At 43.2% G+C, this 17,356-nt stretch overlaps 1 protein-coding gene across 2 annotated transcripts in view; it reads right to left on the minus strand.

Annotated features, from left to right (window-relative positions):
- Positions 1-4,403: 4,403 nt before the first annotated feature.
- SNX6 (sorting nexin 6) overlaps positions 4,404-17,356 on the minus strand; it is a 45,352-nt gene continuing 32,399 nt past the window's right edge. For both annotated transcript variants that reach the window (XM_075613337.1, XM_075613338.1), the window contains exons 12-14: positions 8,616-8,775; positions 7,864-7,949; positions 4,404-5,076 (exon numbers count right to left, since the gene is read on the minus strand). In XM_075613337.1, the coding sequence (XP_075469452.1) occupies positions 5,023-5,076; positions 7,864-7,949; positions 8,616-8,775 (300 nt within the window). In that variant the 3' untranslated portion in view covers positions 4,404-5,022. The remainder of the gene's footprint in view (positions 5,077-7,863; positions 7,950-8,615; positions 8,776-17,356) is intronic.

Below are 17,356 nucleotides of genomic sequence, written 5' to 3' on the forward strand. Positions count from 1 at the left end.
GCGCTGCTCTCTGCATAGGCCCCTTAGTGTTACGGTAATATATGTTTTAAGTACACCTATTAAAAGATACATTTTATACTCACATAGTGTGCACATAAGTGAATTTTCTTTTGGAGCACAAACATTTTTGTACTCCTTTGTTTCCCAAATTAAAATGAGGGTATAAATCCACAACTCTCCGGTGTTTAGTATTATCAGGCGGGTCAGGTAAGTATTATATCCCGCTTGTGGTATGCAAGTACAGCTAAACCTACAATGCAGCTGAATAAGCCTGTCTGTATGGCACGTAACTATGGTGTACAGAGAGCAGACTTATAGCCGTTTCCGACCACAGAAATGCCATATCCGAACAAGGGGAGCAGATGGACAGTCAGCTAACCCAAGGGCAATACAGCTGTATCTCTGCTCGAGTAAGTTCAAAACAGAAACCCTAAGCTCACGCTAGTATTCATACAAGCCAGTTGCAGTGGCTTGTATGCATACTCACGCGAGCTTAGTGTTTCTCTCTGTACACCATAGTTACGTGCCATACAGACAGACTTATTCAGCTGTATTGTAGGTACAGGCAGTCCCTGTTTTACACTGAATGGCTTATCCAACGCTTATGTTCATTTTTACAACACCAAAACGACTTCTCCAACGCTCTTACGACGCTTTGCAAAGGGAGGGGGGGGGGGAGGTGGTGTGTGTGTGTATACACACACACACACACACACCTTTGCAAAGCATCGTAAGAGCGTTGGATAAGCCGTTTGTGTTGTAAAAATGAACATAGGTATGCATTGCATAGCGTTGGATAAGCGATTTGTTGTAATTATATATATATATATATATATATATATATATATATATATATAAACACAAACAACTTTGCAAAGCTTCGTAAGAGCGATGGATAAGCCGTTTTGGTGTTGTAAAAATATATCTTAATATATAAAATCGAAAGGTTGGTGCTAGCTGCGGTGAATCCGATTGGTCCTCAGCCTCTGGCCAATCAGATTGGTGGGTCTGATGTCACCCAACTGCCACTCTCTTCCCCCTCGGACACACACACACCCCATCACACTCACCTCCCTCCCCGGCGCTCACTCACCTCCCTCCCCGGCGCTCTCACCTCCCCGGCGCTCTCACCTCCCTCCCTGGTGCTCACTCCCCTCCCTCCCCGGCGCTCACTTACTTCCCTCCCTCCCCGGCGGGGGGACAGGCAGTGGGCAGGCAGCATGCAGCTGCCTCGTGGCACCGAGTGCCTAAGATGGCGGCGCCCGGGAAGGACCCCCTTCCTCCCTTGCGGCGCCGAGTGCCTAAGATGGCGGCGCCTGGAAGGAGAGGTGTTTGTGTGTGTGTGTGTGGGACACAGTGTGTGTGTGTCAGACACTGTAGGGTGGGGACCGGAGCTGCGCATGGGGGGGGGGGGGGAGGAGCCGAGAGAGAGGGGGGAGCGGAGAAACATACAGGGGGAGTGGAGAGGAGGGACCCAGAATATTTTAAGCAACCCCCCCTCCTGTCCACGGTCCCCCCCTGTCCACTGTCCCCACCCCCCCTAGCGGGAAATGTAACTCACGGGCAACGCCGGGTCTCTCAGCTAGTATAATATATTATATAGTATAATATATATATATATTATTATACTATATATTATGTTATATTATATACTATATCATTTATGTGTGTGCTGCATATCTTATTGCCTGCATAAAATATTTGGTGTATTTTAGTGTTAAAAATGCCTTCAGGATCAGAACCTTTTGTTTAAACAGTGTTCCTATGGGAAAACGTGTTTCACTTTAAGACATTTCGCTATCCAACGCCATTTTGAGTAACGCATTGTGTCGGATAACAGAGGACTACCTGTATTGTAGTATTTGAGTGTATCAGATCAATGCCTAAACGAAATCAGTATAGCTGAAGAAACGCGTAGGGTCACACACACACACGCATGTGATGCTGATGTTTAGGCATTGATCTGATACACTCCAATACTATTGTACTGAGTATACCTGCTGCATTGTTCCCACCCCCTGCCCGGAATAGAAAGCATTGGTGGTCTGTTTCCAGAGGAAGAATCTGACGGTGACTGCAAACACAAGTTCCTGCTGGACGGAGACTCGTGGCAGTTCATACAGCCGTTTGGAGTGGAGGAGAAGAGCAGAGTTCTGTACCTGATCGGAGCATGAGTATATCTCATAACATGCCTTTATTTTTACTTTGTTTGTGAGTGTTCATTTGTGAGCCTTTTGGAATAAATTGTATTTGGTTTTATAACAGTAATGCACTAGGTTTGGGCGCTTTTTTTCTTTTGTATATACACTGTCATGGTATCTTGTGATAGGATATAATATACACCAAATAACTGGGTTGAACTGCACACGACTTAGATATTATAAAGAGAATTTATTCCTTAAAGAAGGTGAACACAGGATAGTACAAATAACAGACAAGAAATAGCACTTACTTAGAGATTGGGATGATGAAGTAATCAGGAAACAGGATTAGCAATTCAACAGCAATCATGCATCAAGTAGTTGGTAAATTGAAGACAGAGTATAGGACTGGCACTGGTTTATATGTAATTCCAGTCCTATACCTTATCATTGAGTGCAGGTCATTGGAGAACAATTACCTGCACCCAATCTCTAACGTGGGAACATTGATAACCCATGCCCCCCAGCTAGTTGGCACATGCGTACTTCTGGTCCTGGGGGGTCTCATTTCTTTAGCCCCATACAACAGTCAGGGCGCCTACATGTCTACCAGACCTGGATCTGGCCAGGAAACCCTTTGTCTGTAGGTGTGAATTATAGCTCTTACAGACCACACAAGCCCTGCGTTTCTCCACCCTAATGTATACAGCCAGAGTGGCTGAGCCTTTGATCAGGGGGTCTGTTGTAGACAATGGGCCGCCCCCCTGAGCATTTACATTAACCAGATTCAGAAACCTTCGCAGGCTTTTATCCCCGCTTCGAAATACAATATAGTTGTTAATATCAAGACATTAAAATAATCCGTTCGGTTGGGCCGAGCGGGCTGAAACTTGCCAGTCCCTCATGCCGGAGGTGTCTCTCCATGGTGGCCAAGTTTCAGCTCGCTGCGACCTTCCGGGCCTGATACACAAATACAGTTTAAAACCCTTATTACTTTAATGCAGGATTCTCCGCTCTAAAAATAAATCTCTGCTTTTCACTTCTCCCATTGAAAATCAACGTGCTCCACCACTATAGGCTTTCAATGGAGCAACTCCGCCATTGAAGTCAATGGGCTCCGCTGCTATAGTCATTCAATGGGGCAACTCCGCCATTGAAGTCTATAGGGAAACCCCAATTCTTTACATTTGCCCATACTCCGTCTGGTTGGTTGGAGAGGGCTGGAAATGGCCATGCAGTCATGCCGGAACTGTGACTACATGCGACCCAAATCCCAGCCCTCTGGCCCTCCCACAACCGGAGATATGGGCTTACACTTTTGACCCTTTCGGACTTAGCCGTTTTCTCGCGCTGCTCTTCCTTCCGCCATGGGAGTCAATGGTGCGACCCTCTTGGCGAGCGCGACCCTTTACGGGGGTCCTTAATCCTCGGACCCGTGGTGGTCGAGTGTGGAGGTTCCTAGGATATAGGGGCAAAAATAATTTAATTTCTGGGTGCCCTAGAACCTAAAGGTTCCCACGTCAATTGTGTTTGACCTTGAACTAGTGTGATAAAAGCTCTTTTTCAGACATTGTATCCGCTTCTGCAGTTTGGATGGCTGCCAACCTGTTCCTGGAGGTCGACGTATCCCCATTGAAATGAATGGCTCCATTGACTTACAATGGGGAACCGCCGCTCCTCCTCTCGGACGCCATCTGCTGGTCTTCTATGAAAACGGGCCCAAACCTCCGGATTCGCCATAGGATTGAATGGAGCTGCAATGGCGACCTATGGGAAACTGCAAAATGGAGCCTGAAAAGGTGGGAACATTGAACAAAGGGCTATAATCACTGCCTAACTATTAACCCTTCTCCTCTCGAACGGATCCCAGTGTGTGTGTGGGTGCAGATACTGGAACGGTGACAATACATTATAACAGGGGAATACACATTTGGATGTTGCAGCAAGGTAAAAACCACATTCCTGGACCGTAGTCCAGTTAACCCCTTGCCTCCCTGGTGAGGCAGGGGGTGGCCATATGGGGTCCCCTTTAATACCGGACACCACACACTATTTTTAAGTAATACGGAAAAACATTGTATGATTGAGTAACAATCCATCAAATTGCTTGATATCACCGTTTAATGTAACAAAGGCAATATAGTCAATTTGTTTACCATCATTTGTCTTGTCCAATGTTCTTTCACATTAGGGCTTTCTTACCGCTTACTGGAATACTAAATAAACGATAATTGGCACAAAAGAACACAAGGACAATATAAGTTAAAAATCATTGGATTCACAGTTTATTTTACAATATTTGAGTTAAGTCTACAAGTTAAGGCAAACATATTGATGCATTAGCTCTAGGAACGTAAATTTAAAAAGAATTGGAGCGCTCTGAAATATCTAAGAAATGTTTATTAAAAAATATATAGTTCAGTAAATCAAGGTAGGATGCTTAAAAAAAATCATTACATGGAACTTGGACAAGATATACATCGCTTTTAATGTCACACAAACTAATGGCAATATTAAATCCATTCGAACCGTGAATGTCGAACATCATCCAAGATTAACATACACAGGTAAATAAGATTGGCAGCATCATGTAATACAGTTCATAACAAGAAGGGCATTAAATTGTCTATTTTCACATAAAAAAAAAAATGGGAGATGACATCTGTGAAGGACGAGAAGCATACAATGACTAAATAAAAGATACATGTGGATACACCGAGTGTGAGCATTTTGCTGCTTCTTACATAGGGGCAGCCCATTTTCTGTGCATGAGTTCATCCTCTGGTGAGCTGGAAATGTCCAGTACACCAATCCATGAAAAATTGGCAGCTCTTGGACTTGGAAGGAGGTCCTGTTATTGTAAAGGAGGACAGTGTGTGCTTTATGGTTTACCGTTTAACACGGCCAAGCAGCTTTGCAGCAGCTGTAAGTTGCCCTGGAATAAAACATTTGCAAATGGTGAGCAATTTTTGAATGATTCTTTGCAAGGTTAGACTTGGTGACAGTTGTAAAGAACAAATCATTACAGGTACTTTATATTACGAAGATTACTCTAACTAACATAGGAGTTTTCAGCCACTGATTGTAAGCCCTCCCAGGTAGTGTTCCTGTCTCCCTAGGATTACTTTTATATGTAGCGATTTTAGCTTTCCCGGCATTTTAAAATGTGTATGCATTGGAAAAAAAAAAATTAGGTCATGCTATATAAAATTCTTCTAATGCTTGTTAGAGTGTGAGGTGATAAAACGACCCAGACGGGTAATTAATTTTGTAGTGTCTTTATTGTGACGGTAGGGGAAGCCTGGCCAGCACATTAAAGGTTAAGCCCGGTGTCATGATACTATCATGATATGTATTTTAATCAATTTGGTGCTTCAAGGGTTAATGTGATTGGAGTTAGATTATAAAAATACAAAAATGTTTTATGGCCTGTTAACCCTTTGGTCGGGCCTAGTTTAGGATTGATAGAATCTAGAGATAAGAACATACGTTTTGCCAGAGATGGGAGTAAATTATGATTCTCCTGACACCAACATAAACAGGACACTAATTAGAGGTTTTCAAAGCATTCCTGGAAGGGTTTTACAGAGTGCCATGGGGTTGTGACTATACCATGCCATCGAAAAGATATAGAATCATGGACTTGACAGCGATGCTGAAGTATAAAATTGTGATGTTTGCATTCGTGACAGGGAGACGAACGTGATAAGGCCAGATATGGGAGGTCTAGGGGTTAATAAGGGACAGGCACCCATTTGTCGCTGACAGTCATACTTGGTTTCGTTGCATCCGTAATGACCGCCTGAATCTATTGATGTGTCTAATGTGTGGATAGGTACTACAGAAGGGAAGCTATAAATGCATTTATATACTGAGGGAAAGTTTAAACGTCGTTTTGTAGAAGTTTTTTTACACTCTGTCCTAAAACTGTCAATCTCAGCTGATTTACGACAGGGGTGGGTTTATGTTGTTCCAATGGGGGGGGGGGGGGGGGGTGAAAATGGTACTTAAGTCCGAGCAAAGCATTATAAAAAAATCAGATTTCAACACAGGTGTGTTTGGACCAAACACGTGAAGTCTCTTTTCTGCGCCAGGGACCTCTCAGAGAAATTCCTGACATAACACATGGTAACACAGTGGACAGGGATATCTGTTTTTGTTTTATCCTGTTAAGAAACTGTCATGCATTTACTGTAATTGTATGTTCCTGTAATCCTTTTTCTGTAATCTAAGCACTTTATTTTTATATATTAAAACATGTAATAAGTGATGCTTTGGGCGCTGTATGAACTTTTGCACGCTCTGGAGAGTGTATTTACATTTTCGGACACTTTTGCTACAACAGATGTATGTGCATTAAGTGCATAGTTTTTGCCATTATAAATAGGGACCTGAGACCCTGGCAGATATTAATTTTACATCTTTCATTTGTATAATTTCCCAGGTGGAAGTGTGTAGGTATGATTACAATTAATTAATGGGGTTAATATTAACTAATTGAAAGTACCTTGTGGGGTGGAAAGGTGAGTTGGCTGGAGTAGCCGTTTGCATTAACCCTGGTTGCATATCTAAGTCACGTGCTCACTTGTGTGCTGTTCGTGACAGATGGTATAGAGAGAGAGATTTAGGGGAGATATTAATTTGAGGGACCTTTGCAAAGGTGAAAAGTGGTGTAGCTTGTGAGTTGTATATTAACCCTTGTCCTATATGCAGGTCACGTGCTCACTGGTGTGCCGTACGTGACACCCGGCAGTTGGCCTCTACCTGTCAAGAAGAATGCCTGTTACAGGCTAAAAGACCATGTTATTAAGACTAAAATGGCCGACATGTTATACTGTATTGACAGGCCCCTATAATAGTTTATTCCCCATATGAAAGCAAGATGTACTTTATTTGCTTGCCTCTATTGTGTGCTGGGCTGGTAATTCACTTTAACAGCCAGCACACAATGGACTCCAGGTCTGTTATCCAAACGTGGGCTGAGTGAAGTGCTTGGAACACTGGAGTGGGGAGGGGTGTTTACTCAGGCCGGGGGGGAACAGTCACTCCAAAAGCGGAGCCATTGTTCGTCCCAGATTCTGAGGCACCTATATCCACTGGAGGTATCAGGAGGGCACTGGGAACCGTTTTGGGGTTTTAGCCCTGTTGGCACGATTCCCATTGGTTGGTTCAAATTTCCCACTCCCGTTAAGCCCGCCCCTGTGGGCTATCTTACAGCACTGTCTCAGCCAACAGCCTGGATTGGTCCATGACAGATGAGCCCTCGCTTTGATTGGCCAGCACCCTGTCTTCCACGGTTTTAGACTGAGAAACTATGTAAACCCCTGCTGATCACAGTTCCACGGACAGTTCACGTGTTATGCCAAGGTTTTGCTGGAGACAGTTCCAGAACAATGCTCGGTTGCATAGACTAGCAGGAAGTTTGAACTTCTAGAATGCAACAAGCATCCATATGGTACGATGGTACCCAGATACTATTGGTGTGTGCAAGACATTCTGGGTAAGCCTACCAAAGTGGCACCCAGCGAGCTAGGAGTCCCTCAATAAACTCTGGTTTTAGTGAGCATAATCCTGAAGCTGTGCATTATGTTGCTCCTGTTGGTTCCGGCCAATATAAACCTGTTTTATTTAACTCCATTCTGTCTGGTGCTTGCGATCCCATGTAATTGTCCTGTCTACTGTGACATTTACTACACACACAAGAAACATGATGGAATTTTACCTTTGCGTGCTTCAGTTCTAATTCAGCCAGTTCTACAAGATTTTTTCGAAAAGCAGCCACTCTCCGTGTTTTAAAGTCCATGAGTTCTGGTCAAAATGGAAACAACATAATGTACAATTAAACAGCACTTAATATGCAAATACATAAACACAATGGGAAAATACATTCCTGCTGGTTAGAAACTAGGTACTGCAGATATAAGGTGAATAAAAATGTCCAGTTTTATTTCAGTTGACAATGTTTAATAGCTTTTTACATCAAAGGCCTCACTTCTAAGCTCAATGAAAACACCACAAAACTTCATATAGCCCGATTCTGAAGTGTTAGTTAAGAGATCAAACCTAAACTAGGGTGAAAATGGTGCAGATTCCAAATATGCTGTTATTGAGTTCTGTGCACAATAATTATTGAACATTAAAAAGGTTCTTTCGAAATGTATCTTGTTTACCATGATAGTGCAAGTACCCTAATCATAACATGGTTTTCTACAACTATTTCATAATCTGCAAGACCTTTTTAATGCCATTTATAGGAAGATAGGAGACTAAAAAGCATCAGTCTTTACTATAGCACTGTATTATTGTTTTCAAACAAACATTATCCATTTTCAGGTTCAACGGCAGTTACATTCTTCTAAAAAGGAGTTTGCAATTATTGCATAAATGAAAGTACAATAAAAACAACAATTTGGAATTTTACCATAAGGAAATGAAATAAATCATAACATTTAAATATGTTGTTTCACTACATACCTTGTTTTGCAGATTCAGATATCTTCTCAAACTTTTGACAGCATAACTGCTGAGAAGTTTCTGCTGATAAAACATCTTTGTTCTTGGCTCGGGCTTTATCTAATGCTTTATTGGCATTTTCATAATCCACCAAAGAGCGAGATCTTCTATATAGGAGATCCTGAATAAAAGGAGGTACCATTCAATCATAACAAAAAAGCCATTTAAAAATCCACAACTGAACAAAGATGAATTTATCAAAACCAGAGTAGGTAGTCCTTGTTCTAAAAGAAAATGTTGAAGGATATGCAACATTTTATCCCTAAACATAACTTATGTTAACAACTCTTACAAACCAGCAAAACATGTTAAGAGTGGATAAATTGCAAGTTTTAATTAAACTAGTTTGACTGTTTAAACCTAAATTAAGCAACATGATGCCCACTATAGAAATTCCCTGCTGGTCCTACAGTAGCTGCATGCATATAACCTGGATCACCGGAAAATATTTGAACATAGAACAGTCTCCATTTTTTTTTTTTTTAAATAACCAACTTCCTTTTTTATCAAACCGTAACTAAAAATAGTTTTTTTTCCTGCTGGGTAAATACAATAAAACGGGTCACTAATAGGTATAAAACCTGCGACATCTGTCCCCTATTCATAACAAACACTTCTTAATATGGATCATGTCACCTTCAGTAAATGTAGAGCATTTTTTATGCTGGAAATGGATAGGTTTACCAATATATCCAGTGGGTTTGAATTAAACATCAAGTCCAATAGAACGTTCACGGAATCAAAACAGTTATGAAATGGGTCTTTATTGCAGTATTACAACACATTCCCAGCAAGCTCAAACCCCAACACATCATATATATTTATGTCAAAAGGAGTGCTACTGAGCGTGGCAAATGTATACAACAAGTGACAGGGGAGCCCAAGGCTACATCCAATTGACAAAACATATATGGTAATAAGTATAAAGTTAAATACTTCAATAATAATATTTTCTTGGTCATTTGGTTAAACCCTTTGGCCAAAGCGTCATAAGCCTGCATACCAACGTCAAGATATAACCAAATTTGCAGGTCCTAACACTACACCGTGAACCTTCCCCCTTTTTTTCCCCCCACAGTTTTTATTGGGGGCTTTTTTTTAAGCAGATATATACAGAAAAAAAGAACATTCAAAATTGGGTGTTAGGGGAAGGGGAGGGGGGTACATAAAAAAAAAAAGGTGGGATTATGGGGAGGAACGAACAGCATCATGGTGATTCAACAATTCTTATTACTTTATGCAGATTTTGGGCGAAACGGACAACGCTTCTCCATCTGATACAGGGCTAATCTAAAGGCCTAGCTAATTGAACGGAATCCGTAGAAAATGTCGGGGAAGACTCTGGGCTACTTTTAGTAGAGAGGGGTGGGTGTTATAAATTGGTCCCGGAGGCTATAGACGTAAAGAAATCAGGTCTGTGTGTGGACTACTTGCGTGGGCTATCCAGGGTAGCCAGACCTGGAAATTGTGGTATGTGTCTTTTAGGAAACTAGTCAGTTTTTCCATCATAAAAATAAACCACACCTGGTTTCTAATGGCTAGAATTGCTGAAAGTTTATTTTGCTTCCAAAGACTCGCAATGGTGCATCTTGTTGCTGTGGCAATATGAGTTATTAGCTTATTTATTGCCCTAGAGTATTGCTGAAGTGGTTTGTTTAGTAAAAAAAACAATGGGTCCACTGGAATCTCCATACTCCGAATCCACTGGATCCAAAACTTCACTTGTCTCCAAAGGGCCTGCACACGAGGGCAAGACCACCACATATGAAGAAGGGAGGCCACCTCCCCGCATCCTTTGGGACACACGGGGGAGGGGGGGTGTAGCCTGGGACATATTTTGCAATATTCTCTGGAGTATTGTACCATCGAGTCATAACTTTATATGCATTCTCACGGATAGTTGAACGAATAGAGCTTTTCGCCACAGCTTCAAAAATCTCTTCCCAGTTGTCAGGCTCTAGTTCCTCCCCCAGATCAATCTCCCATTTTTTCATAAAACTAAGCTTATCCTGGAATTCTGCAACTGGAAGGGAGAATTGGCCATATAACCTCGAGATCAACCTCTTATGGGAGTCTGCTCCCTGACAGTTTTTCAAACAGCAAAATCGATTCAGTGGGCATCATTTTGGCATAGAAAACCCTAATCTGGAGATAAAGGAATCCCGCCGGGTGAGATTTTCCAATATCTTTTACCAGATTATTCCTTTTGACAATCTTAAAGTCGTGGCTAATGTCAAAAAGTCTACTGATATTTGCTTGTCTCCATTTTATAAATATTTGTTTGGAGCACCGTGGAAGAAAATCCTTGTTCCCAAAGATGGGAGTCATTAGGGAATTTGGACTACTAAGCTTGTACTTAAATTTAAGGCCATCCCACATTGAGAGTGTGGGTGATCGTCGGCAAGGAGGGATGAGTCAAGAGGCCTACCCGAGAGGGAAACCAAAGAATCTTTTTTATAGAGATTTAGTGTATAAAGTGCGTCTCGAGGAAGACCCAACTCCTGAGCGATGGGTTGGCGTGCCAAGGCTACCCATTGACTGGCTTGAGTGGCTTTGTAGTATGAGAGAAGACAGTGGAGTGCTAGGCCACCTGCTCAAGTGGGTTTAGTTAGTAACCTGCGGTTAAGTCTGGGTCTCTTATTGTTCCAGATAAATTTGGAGATTAAAAATTGGAGTTTAGCTTAAAAAAAATAAATTAAAAAAAAAATAGAGCAGCCTGGGTAATAGGTTCATCTTCACCGATTGGACTCTCCCCATCCAGCATATATTAAACTTAGTTCAAACCATAAGATCGGGTTTCCAGATGTTCAAAATGTTGGGGTAGTTAGCCTGGTAGAGGGGGTCATAGTCTTTAGTCAGGAACACTCCCAAGTATTTCAAGAGAGGATTTTTGCCACTTGACATCAAAGTTAAGTTTGATTAATTTGACTGTCTCCTGCCTTAGATTGATATTTAAGGCCTCTGACTTACTGTTTATTTTAAAACCGGATAGTTTGTTGAAAATGGAAAGTTCATTGAACAGATTTGGCAGGGTTGTTAGCGGTTTTGCTACCGTTACGAGAATATCGTCAGCAAAAAGGGCCAGTTTGTAGGATTGACCTCTCACCTCCAGACCCAAGATATTTGGATTTTGCTGGATATGTGCAGCTAGGGGCTCCAAACAGAGGGCAAAAATAAGGGGGGATAAGGGGCAACTCTGTCTCGTGCCACTTTTTATCTCAAATTGGGGGGGAGGGGGAGGAAGAGAAGCCCTGGCTTTTGACTATCGCTGTGGGACTTGAATAGAGGGCCATAACTGCTTTAAGGAAAACACCAGAGAAATCGAAAGCCTTTAATGTCCCCTCCACTTATACCCAGTCAATTCGATCAAAGGCCTTTTCGGCATTTAGGCCAAGCAACATGGAAGGGACATCTCTCTGTGCTGCCCATGCCGTAAGGTCTGTAATCCTCCTGATATTGTCAGCGGCTTGTCTGCCCGAACAGGGTGAACCAAAGAGGGGAGAAACTTAACCAATCGAAAATATTTTTAGATCTGTGTTAAATCGGTGATATTGGGCGGTAGCTCCCACAGGCAGAAGGATCCTTTCCCTCCTTGTGAATGAGAGATAGAGGCTTGCAACATATTTGTGGGGAATGCAGCATTTGCCAAGAAATCGTGGAACACTAGTAGGTGGGGGGAGAGGGAATAACAAAAAATGTTATAATAAAGGTTCGAGAACCCATCTGGGACCGGGGCCTTTGAAGCTTTTACATTTTTAATTACAAGTTGAATTTTTTCTGAAGTTATTTGCTGGTTGAGAGCTTCTTGCTCGGCCTCCGATAGAGGGCAACATGGCGGAATGGAGATAGCTCACTAATTTAGCCTCTGAATGGGCATCGTGTACTACTTTTTCCCCATTATACAATTTGGAGTAGTAATCTTGGAATTCATCCACTATTGCTTTTGGATTAGAAGTTAATGAGCCTGATTGATTTAATACTGTGGGGGGGCATCTTTTTTGTAATTTGGGTGCCAAGAGGGAGTCTGCTTAATTAGCTTTCTTTCTCGAAGGACTTTCTCTTCGACCAATTGAGGGACTGCTTAGCTTTAGCAGTTAAAAACATATTGAGCTCAGCTCTAGATTCTTTGAGAGATTGCACTGTGGCCGTGGACTGATTATTTTTATGCAGCACATAGAATATAAATCTTGGCCTGGAGGGTATTAATCCTTAACTGTCAGGCTCTTCCTATTTGAAGCCAGAGAAATAAGACAGCCCTTTATCGTTGCTTTGTGCACCTCCCATAATACTGCCAATGATGACACAGTGCCAGCGTTAGTCAGGAAGAAAGCTTCTATCTCCCTATTGATTGCCCCCTGTATCTCAGGGACCTTCAGTCTCCAGGTCGCCCTGGGCCTCCTCCTATTCAGATTTGTGATTGAGGAATCTACAGGAGCGTGATCCGACCAGGTTATACTGTGAATATTTGAGTCAGAAACCTGAGGAATCAGGCTCGCACTCAGTAAAATATAGTTGATACGAGAGTATGAATGGTGTGGGGATGAAAAGGTATAGTCCCTCGTCTGGGGGTTCAACTCCCTCCAGGTATCTACCAAGGGAGAGGCGGCCTCTTAAGAGCTCTGACCTCCTGGTGTCTAGAATTCAGAAGGCCAGGTTTCTTTGGGGGGTGGGGGGGGGTGGATCTGTCTAGTTCTGGGTCTAATGCGAGATTAAAGTCCCCTCCCAGAATAATTTGGACTTTTGCCATATTAACTAGCGCTGTGAAAAAGGAATAAAAAAAATGTGCTGCTGTTCTCGTTCAGGACGTATACTGTAGCTATGGTTATATCTCTTCCATACAATTCCCCCACCAAAATCATATCTACCGTCCCTGTCTACTTTCTTAGTTGTGTGTGAACATAATTCACTTGTGAAAAAGTATGGCCACTCCCCTATTTTGACCATTGGAGGAAAAAGAGGCATCCCTATAAGATCTATCAAGATAGGTTGGGTTATTTGGGGATCTAAAATGGGTCTCCTGTAGGAGGAGACTATCAGCCTCTTTTTTCTTAAAGACTGTCATTGCCATTCTTCTTTTTTTGGGCAGTTTAGTCCCTTAACATTTAGCAAAATTATTTTAATTGACATATCGAATTTGGGTGAGCTCCGTTTGTCGGTCTGGGTGGACTGTCTCAAACTGTATCCTTGTCTCCATGTCAAATGTGTTAACTAATATCTGTTATCGGGTAGAGGGCAAGGGTGGGGTAGAAAAATATAACAAAACAGGGGGAATGGGGAAAAAAAAAAAAAAAAAAAAAAAACCCGTGAGCATGGATATGTCTCCTGAGACACTGTCCTAATTTTGCCGTCACCTCCCGGAGATTCCTTCTTTTGGCGAGAGTGGAGGGCGCTAGGTCAGCATATACTTGCAGAGGTATATTTTGGAACTTAAGGTCTCTGGAGTTTGTCACCGTGCTGAAGGCCTCCTTGGTTTTGAAATAGTGGAATCGTAATACCATGTCCCTTGGCCTGACTCTGGGTTGGGGCCTCATTCTTAGAGCTCTGTGACATCTGTCCAGGGTCAGAGATTCTTCTGAAAATCTGGGAGGGTTGATGTTATCCACAAATATCTGTTTCAGATTCAGGGATCCCCCGAATCCAAACGTTGTTTCGACAATCTCTATTTTCTGCATCTTCTTGTTTTTCCTTGACCTCCAAGAGCTGGGCTTCCCCCTCTGAGCTCAGTGTCCATGGAAGATTGTCTGGAGCTCTTAGCGTCTACCTTGGATTCCAGGGTGCTGGTACGGCCCACCTAGGGAAGAAATCTCCCCCTTGAGATCCTTCACTGCTGCGTGCATTAAAGATTCAATTTTATTGTAGAAGGTAAGCAAGTCTGCCTTGGTTGAGATATTCTCGATTTCCACCCCTTGTTTAGAGACTGAGTGTTCCAAGGAGAATGTATGTCCTAAGTCGGCGTTGTGTGAGGATGATCGGCCATACTTTTTGAAGTAATCTCTCAGCTCGCTATGGTTCTTCTTTTGTGCAGATTTAGTAATCTTTGAGGCCATGGTAGATGGGTCCCGGGTAGGATATGGTTTATATTTAGAGAATCAGATAAGGCAAATTTACTGATATAGGCTTAGAGAGAAGGAAGAGAGGGGTGATCATGGAGCATGGGTGAAAGTTTCTTGCCAATTAAAAAACAGGCCGGGCAACACAGCGGCCGTGACTGGAAACAATGCTGCTCTACTCGGGGAGACTTCAAACCACGCCCTGGGCTGTTGGATTTTGATCTGATGACGTACGAGTACTCGGGACACGAAGAAACAGACGCACACAGGGTAATTCTGATTCCTCGTCTCAGCTTCATTAATGAAAAGCAATACTATTTATACAGAGAAATAAGGTGTTAAATGGAGGCGTAATTAGAGGCGTAACAATATTAGTATATTGCTAAATAACAGCTTTTCTGGGGACTTTCGCCTTGGTTTCTGTAAACAAAACTTGCGGTTAAACCGATTCTGATAAAAAACAATGCTGGCATGTGACAAGCAAAACAATTCTACTTTCACTGAAACCAACTGGCAGAAGCTGGAGGTCGTTTTTCTGCTTACATACAGTATATCAAGCAGAATGGTTATGGCGAAATGGAGATTCTGCCACACCCTTTCAATGGGTTTCAAGACGCCATTTTAGCTTACTCTGCTCAGGCTCAGTTGTGAATAAAGCCTTTTTGTTGGGGGGTACATATTCCCCTGTGGGACGTCTTGAGCTTTCAAACTTTATTGTTATCTATGTATAAGCTTTCTACTTCAATGGAGGGTAAGTGGGAGGGGTGCTTCCGTGGGGGGAGTGAGTCCTGGATAATAGGGTCTCAATCAAAGCATTGACGGATTGTGGGCAGCGGGGCTATCAGCCAGAGGATGGGTCACTGTCTCTTCCAGGGGTAGTCTGGACTTCGTTGTAGTCTCCCACAGTATCTTAGAAGCCTATGGCGGCCATCTTGGGTGGTGAAAATACCCTGAATAATCTCTGGTTCTTGTCCTCCCCACACCCCTTTAAGTATGAACAGACGTGTCTAGAAGGGGGAGGAGGGGAGGGTCCGCTGTAGCCAGGCTTTCTAAAAGGGGTTTCCGTTCTAAAATTGGGGGGTGAGGGATTCACCCTTCTATACAGGTGCTTTGTAGGGTATGGGAGCAAAATGGCCACTCTTCCCTCTTGGGGCCCCCTCGGTATTTAATTTGAGTTGCCCCCGCCAGCTGGCAGCTCTTCCCAGTGTCAGCGCAAGGGTCCCTGTTCGGCAGCCTCCTCAAAGCAAGCGCGGCCCCTCCGGAGTTGTCAGCTTTGAGCCACTGGAGGTAACCTGCTCCGTGCTCGCATCCCCCGCCTCTCTCGCGTTCGCCGCGCTCACCCTACCAGCTCTGCACCAGTCCCAAGGCGAGACGGTCCCCACCAAGCCTTCAAGTGCCTCCAGTCTCGGCCCTCTCGAGTTACCAGGGCCGCTCCAGTCCGGTGGCCATTTTGGGCGACGTGAGGGGCGCAGGGATGCCTTCGGGATGTTAGATCGGGTGTTGGATAGCTCCAGGGATGGACGGAAGGTGGGCAGCTGCCGTGGAGGTCCAAGCTCCCGAGATCGGTGCAGTCCAGGGCACTTTTGTATGCCGTTTTATTAGGTTTTGTGCCTCTATTGGCTCGGTGACTGAGGAGCTGAGCAGAGTTGCGAACGCACAGCTCCGTGTCTTGGCCACGCCCCCCTGTGAACCTTCCCTTTTACCTCTGTATGAGGGGGAACAACCATAGTAGGTCCTGTCCATACAGCAAAATGAAAAAAAAAAACTCCCTCGTTAAAGTTTAACGTGGGAGTTTTTTTTTTCATTTTGCTGTATGGACAGGACCTACTATGGTTGTTCCCCCTCATACAGAGGTAAAATGGTTCATAGTGTAGTGTTAGGACCTGCAAATATGGTTATGCCTTGATGTTGGCATGTAGGCTTATGACTCTTTGGCCAAAGGGTTTAACTAAATGACCAAGAAAATATTATTATTGAAGTATTTATACTTATTACCAGTGTTCGACAAACCTATACATTTGCACGCCCCGGGCGAGTGGATTTAACATCGTGGCGAGCTCCTATTGGCCCAAGCAGCACACGTTTGGTACTAGGTGGCGAGTAGATTTTTTTTGTTCGGCGAGTAGATTTTTTGGTGATTTGTCGACCACTGCTTATTACCATATATGTTTTGTCAATTGGATGTAGCATTGGGCTCCCTGTCTTTTGTTGTATAGCAGAACCAAAAGCCAGAAAAAATACCACAGGTCTGCAACCCTGCCTTTCCCCATTATCACTTAGCAACCAGTGCTTCCACTGCAGCCACGGATTCTGGGTAATGACATGCCAATGAGCACTAGCAGTGAGTCTCTCTTATCCATTTTAACATGTACCCCTAGAAACGTATGCCTGCTGTATTAGACAGCTTTTGTCCGCCCTGTTGATTGCTGAAGAGCTTTGCCACATATGCTATGGGCTTTGCTTTTGAAATCCCTGCTTTTTTAATAATCCGCACTTTCAGGCTAAGCCATATTAAAGATCTAAAATTCAGATATGTCCCTGCATGGGACCAATATCATATAAAGCCTTCATTGCCAGAACAGTCTGGTTCCCATATATATTAAAGTTGAATAATTTCTTCTAATGATGCTGTCCCAGATAGCACCACATTCT

Source organism: Ascaphus truei, chromosome 9 (genome assembly GCF_040206685.1).
Source record: "Ascaphus truei isolate aAscTru1 chromosome 9, aAscTru1.hap1, whole genome shotgun sequence".
Lineage (NCBI taxonomy): Eukaryota > Metazoa > Chordata > Amphibia > Anura > Ascaphidae > Ascaphus > Ascaphus truei.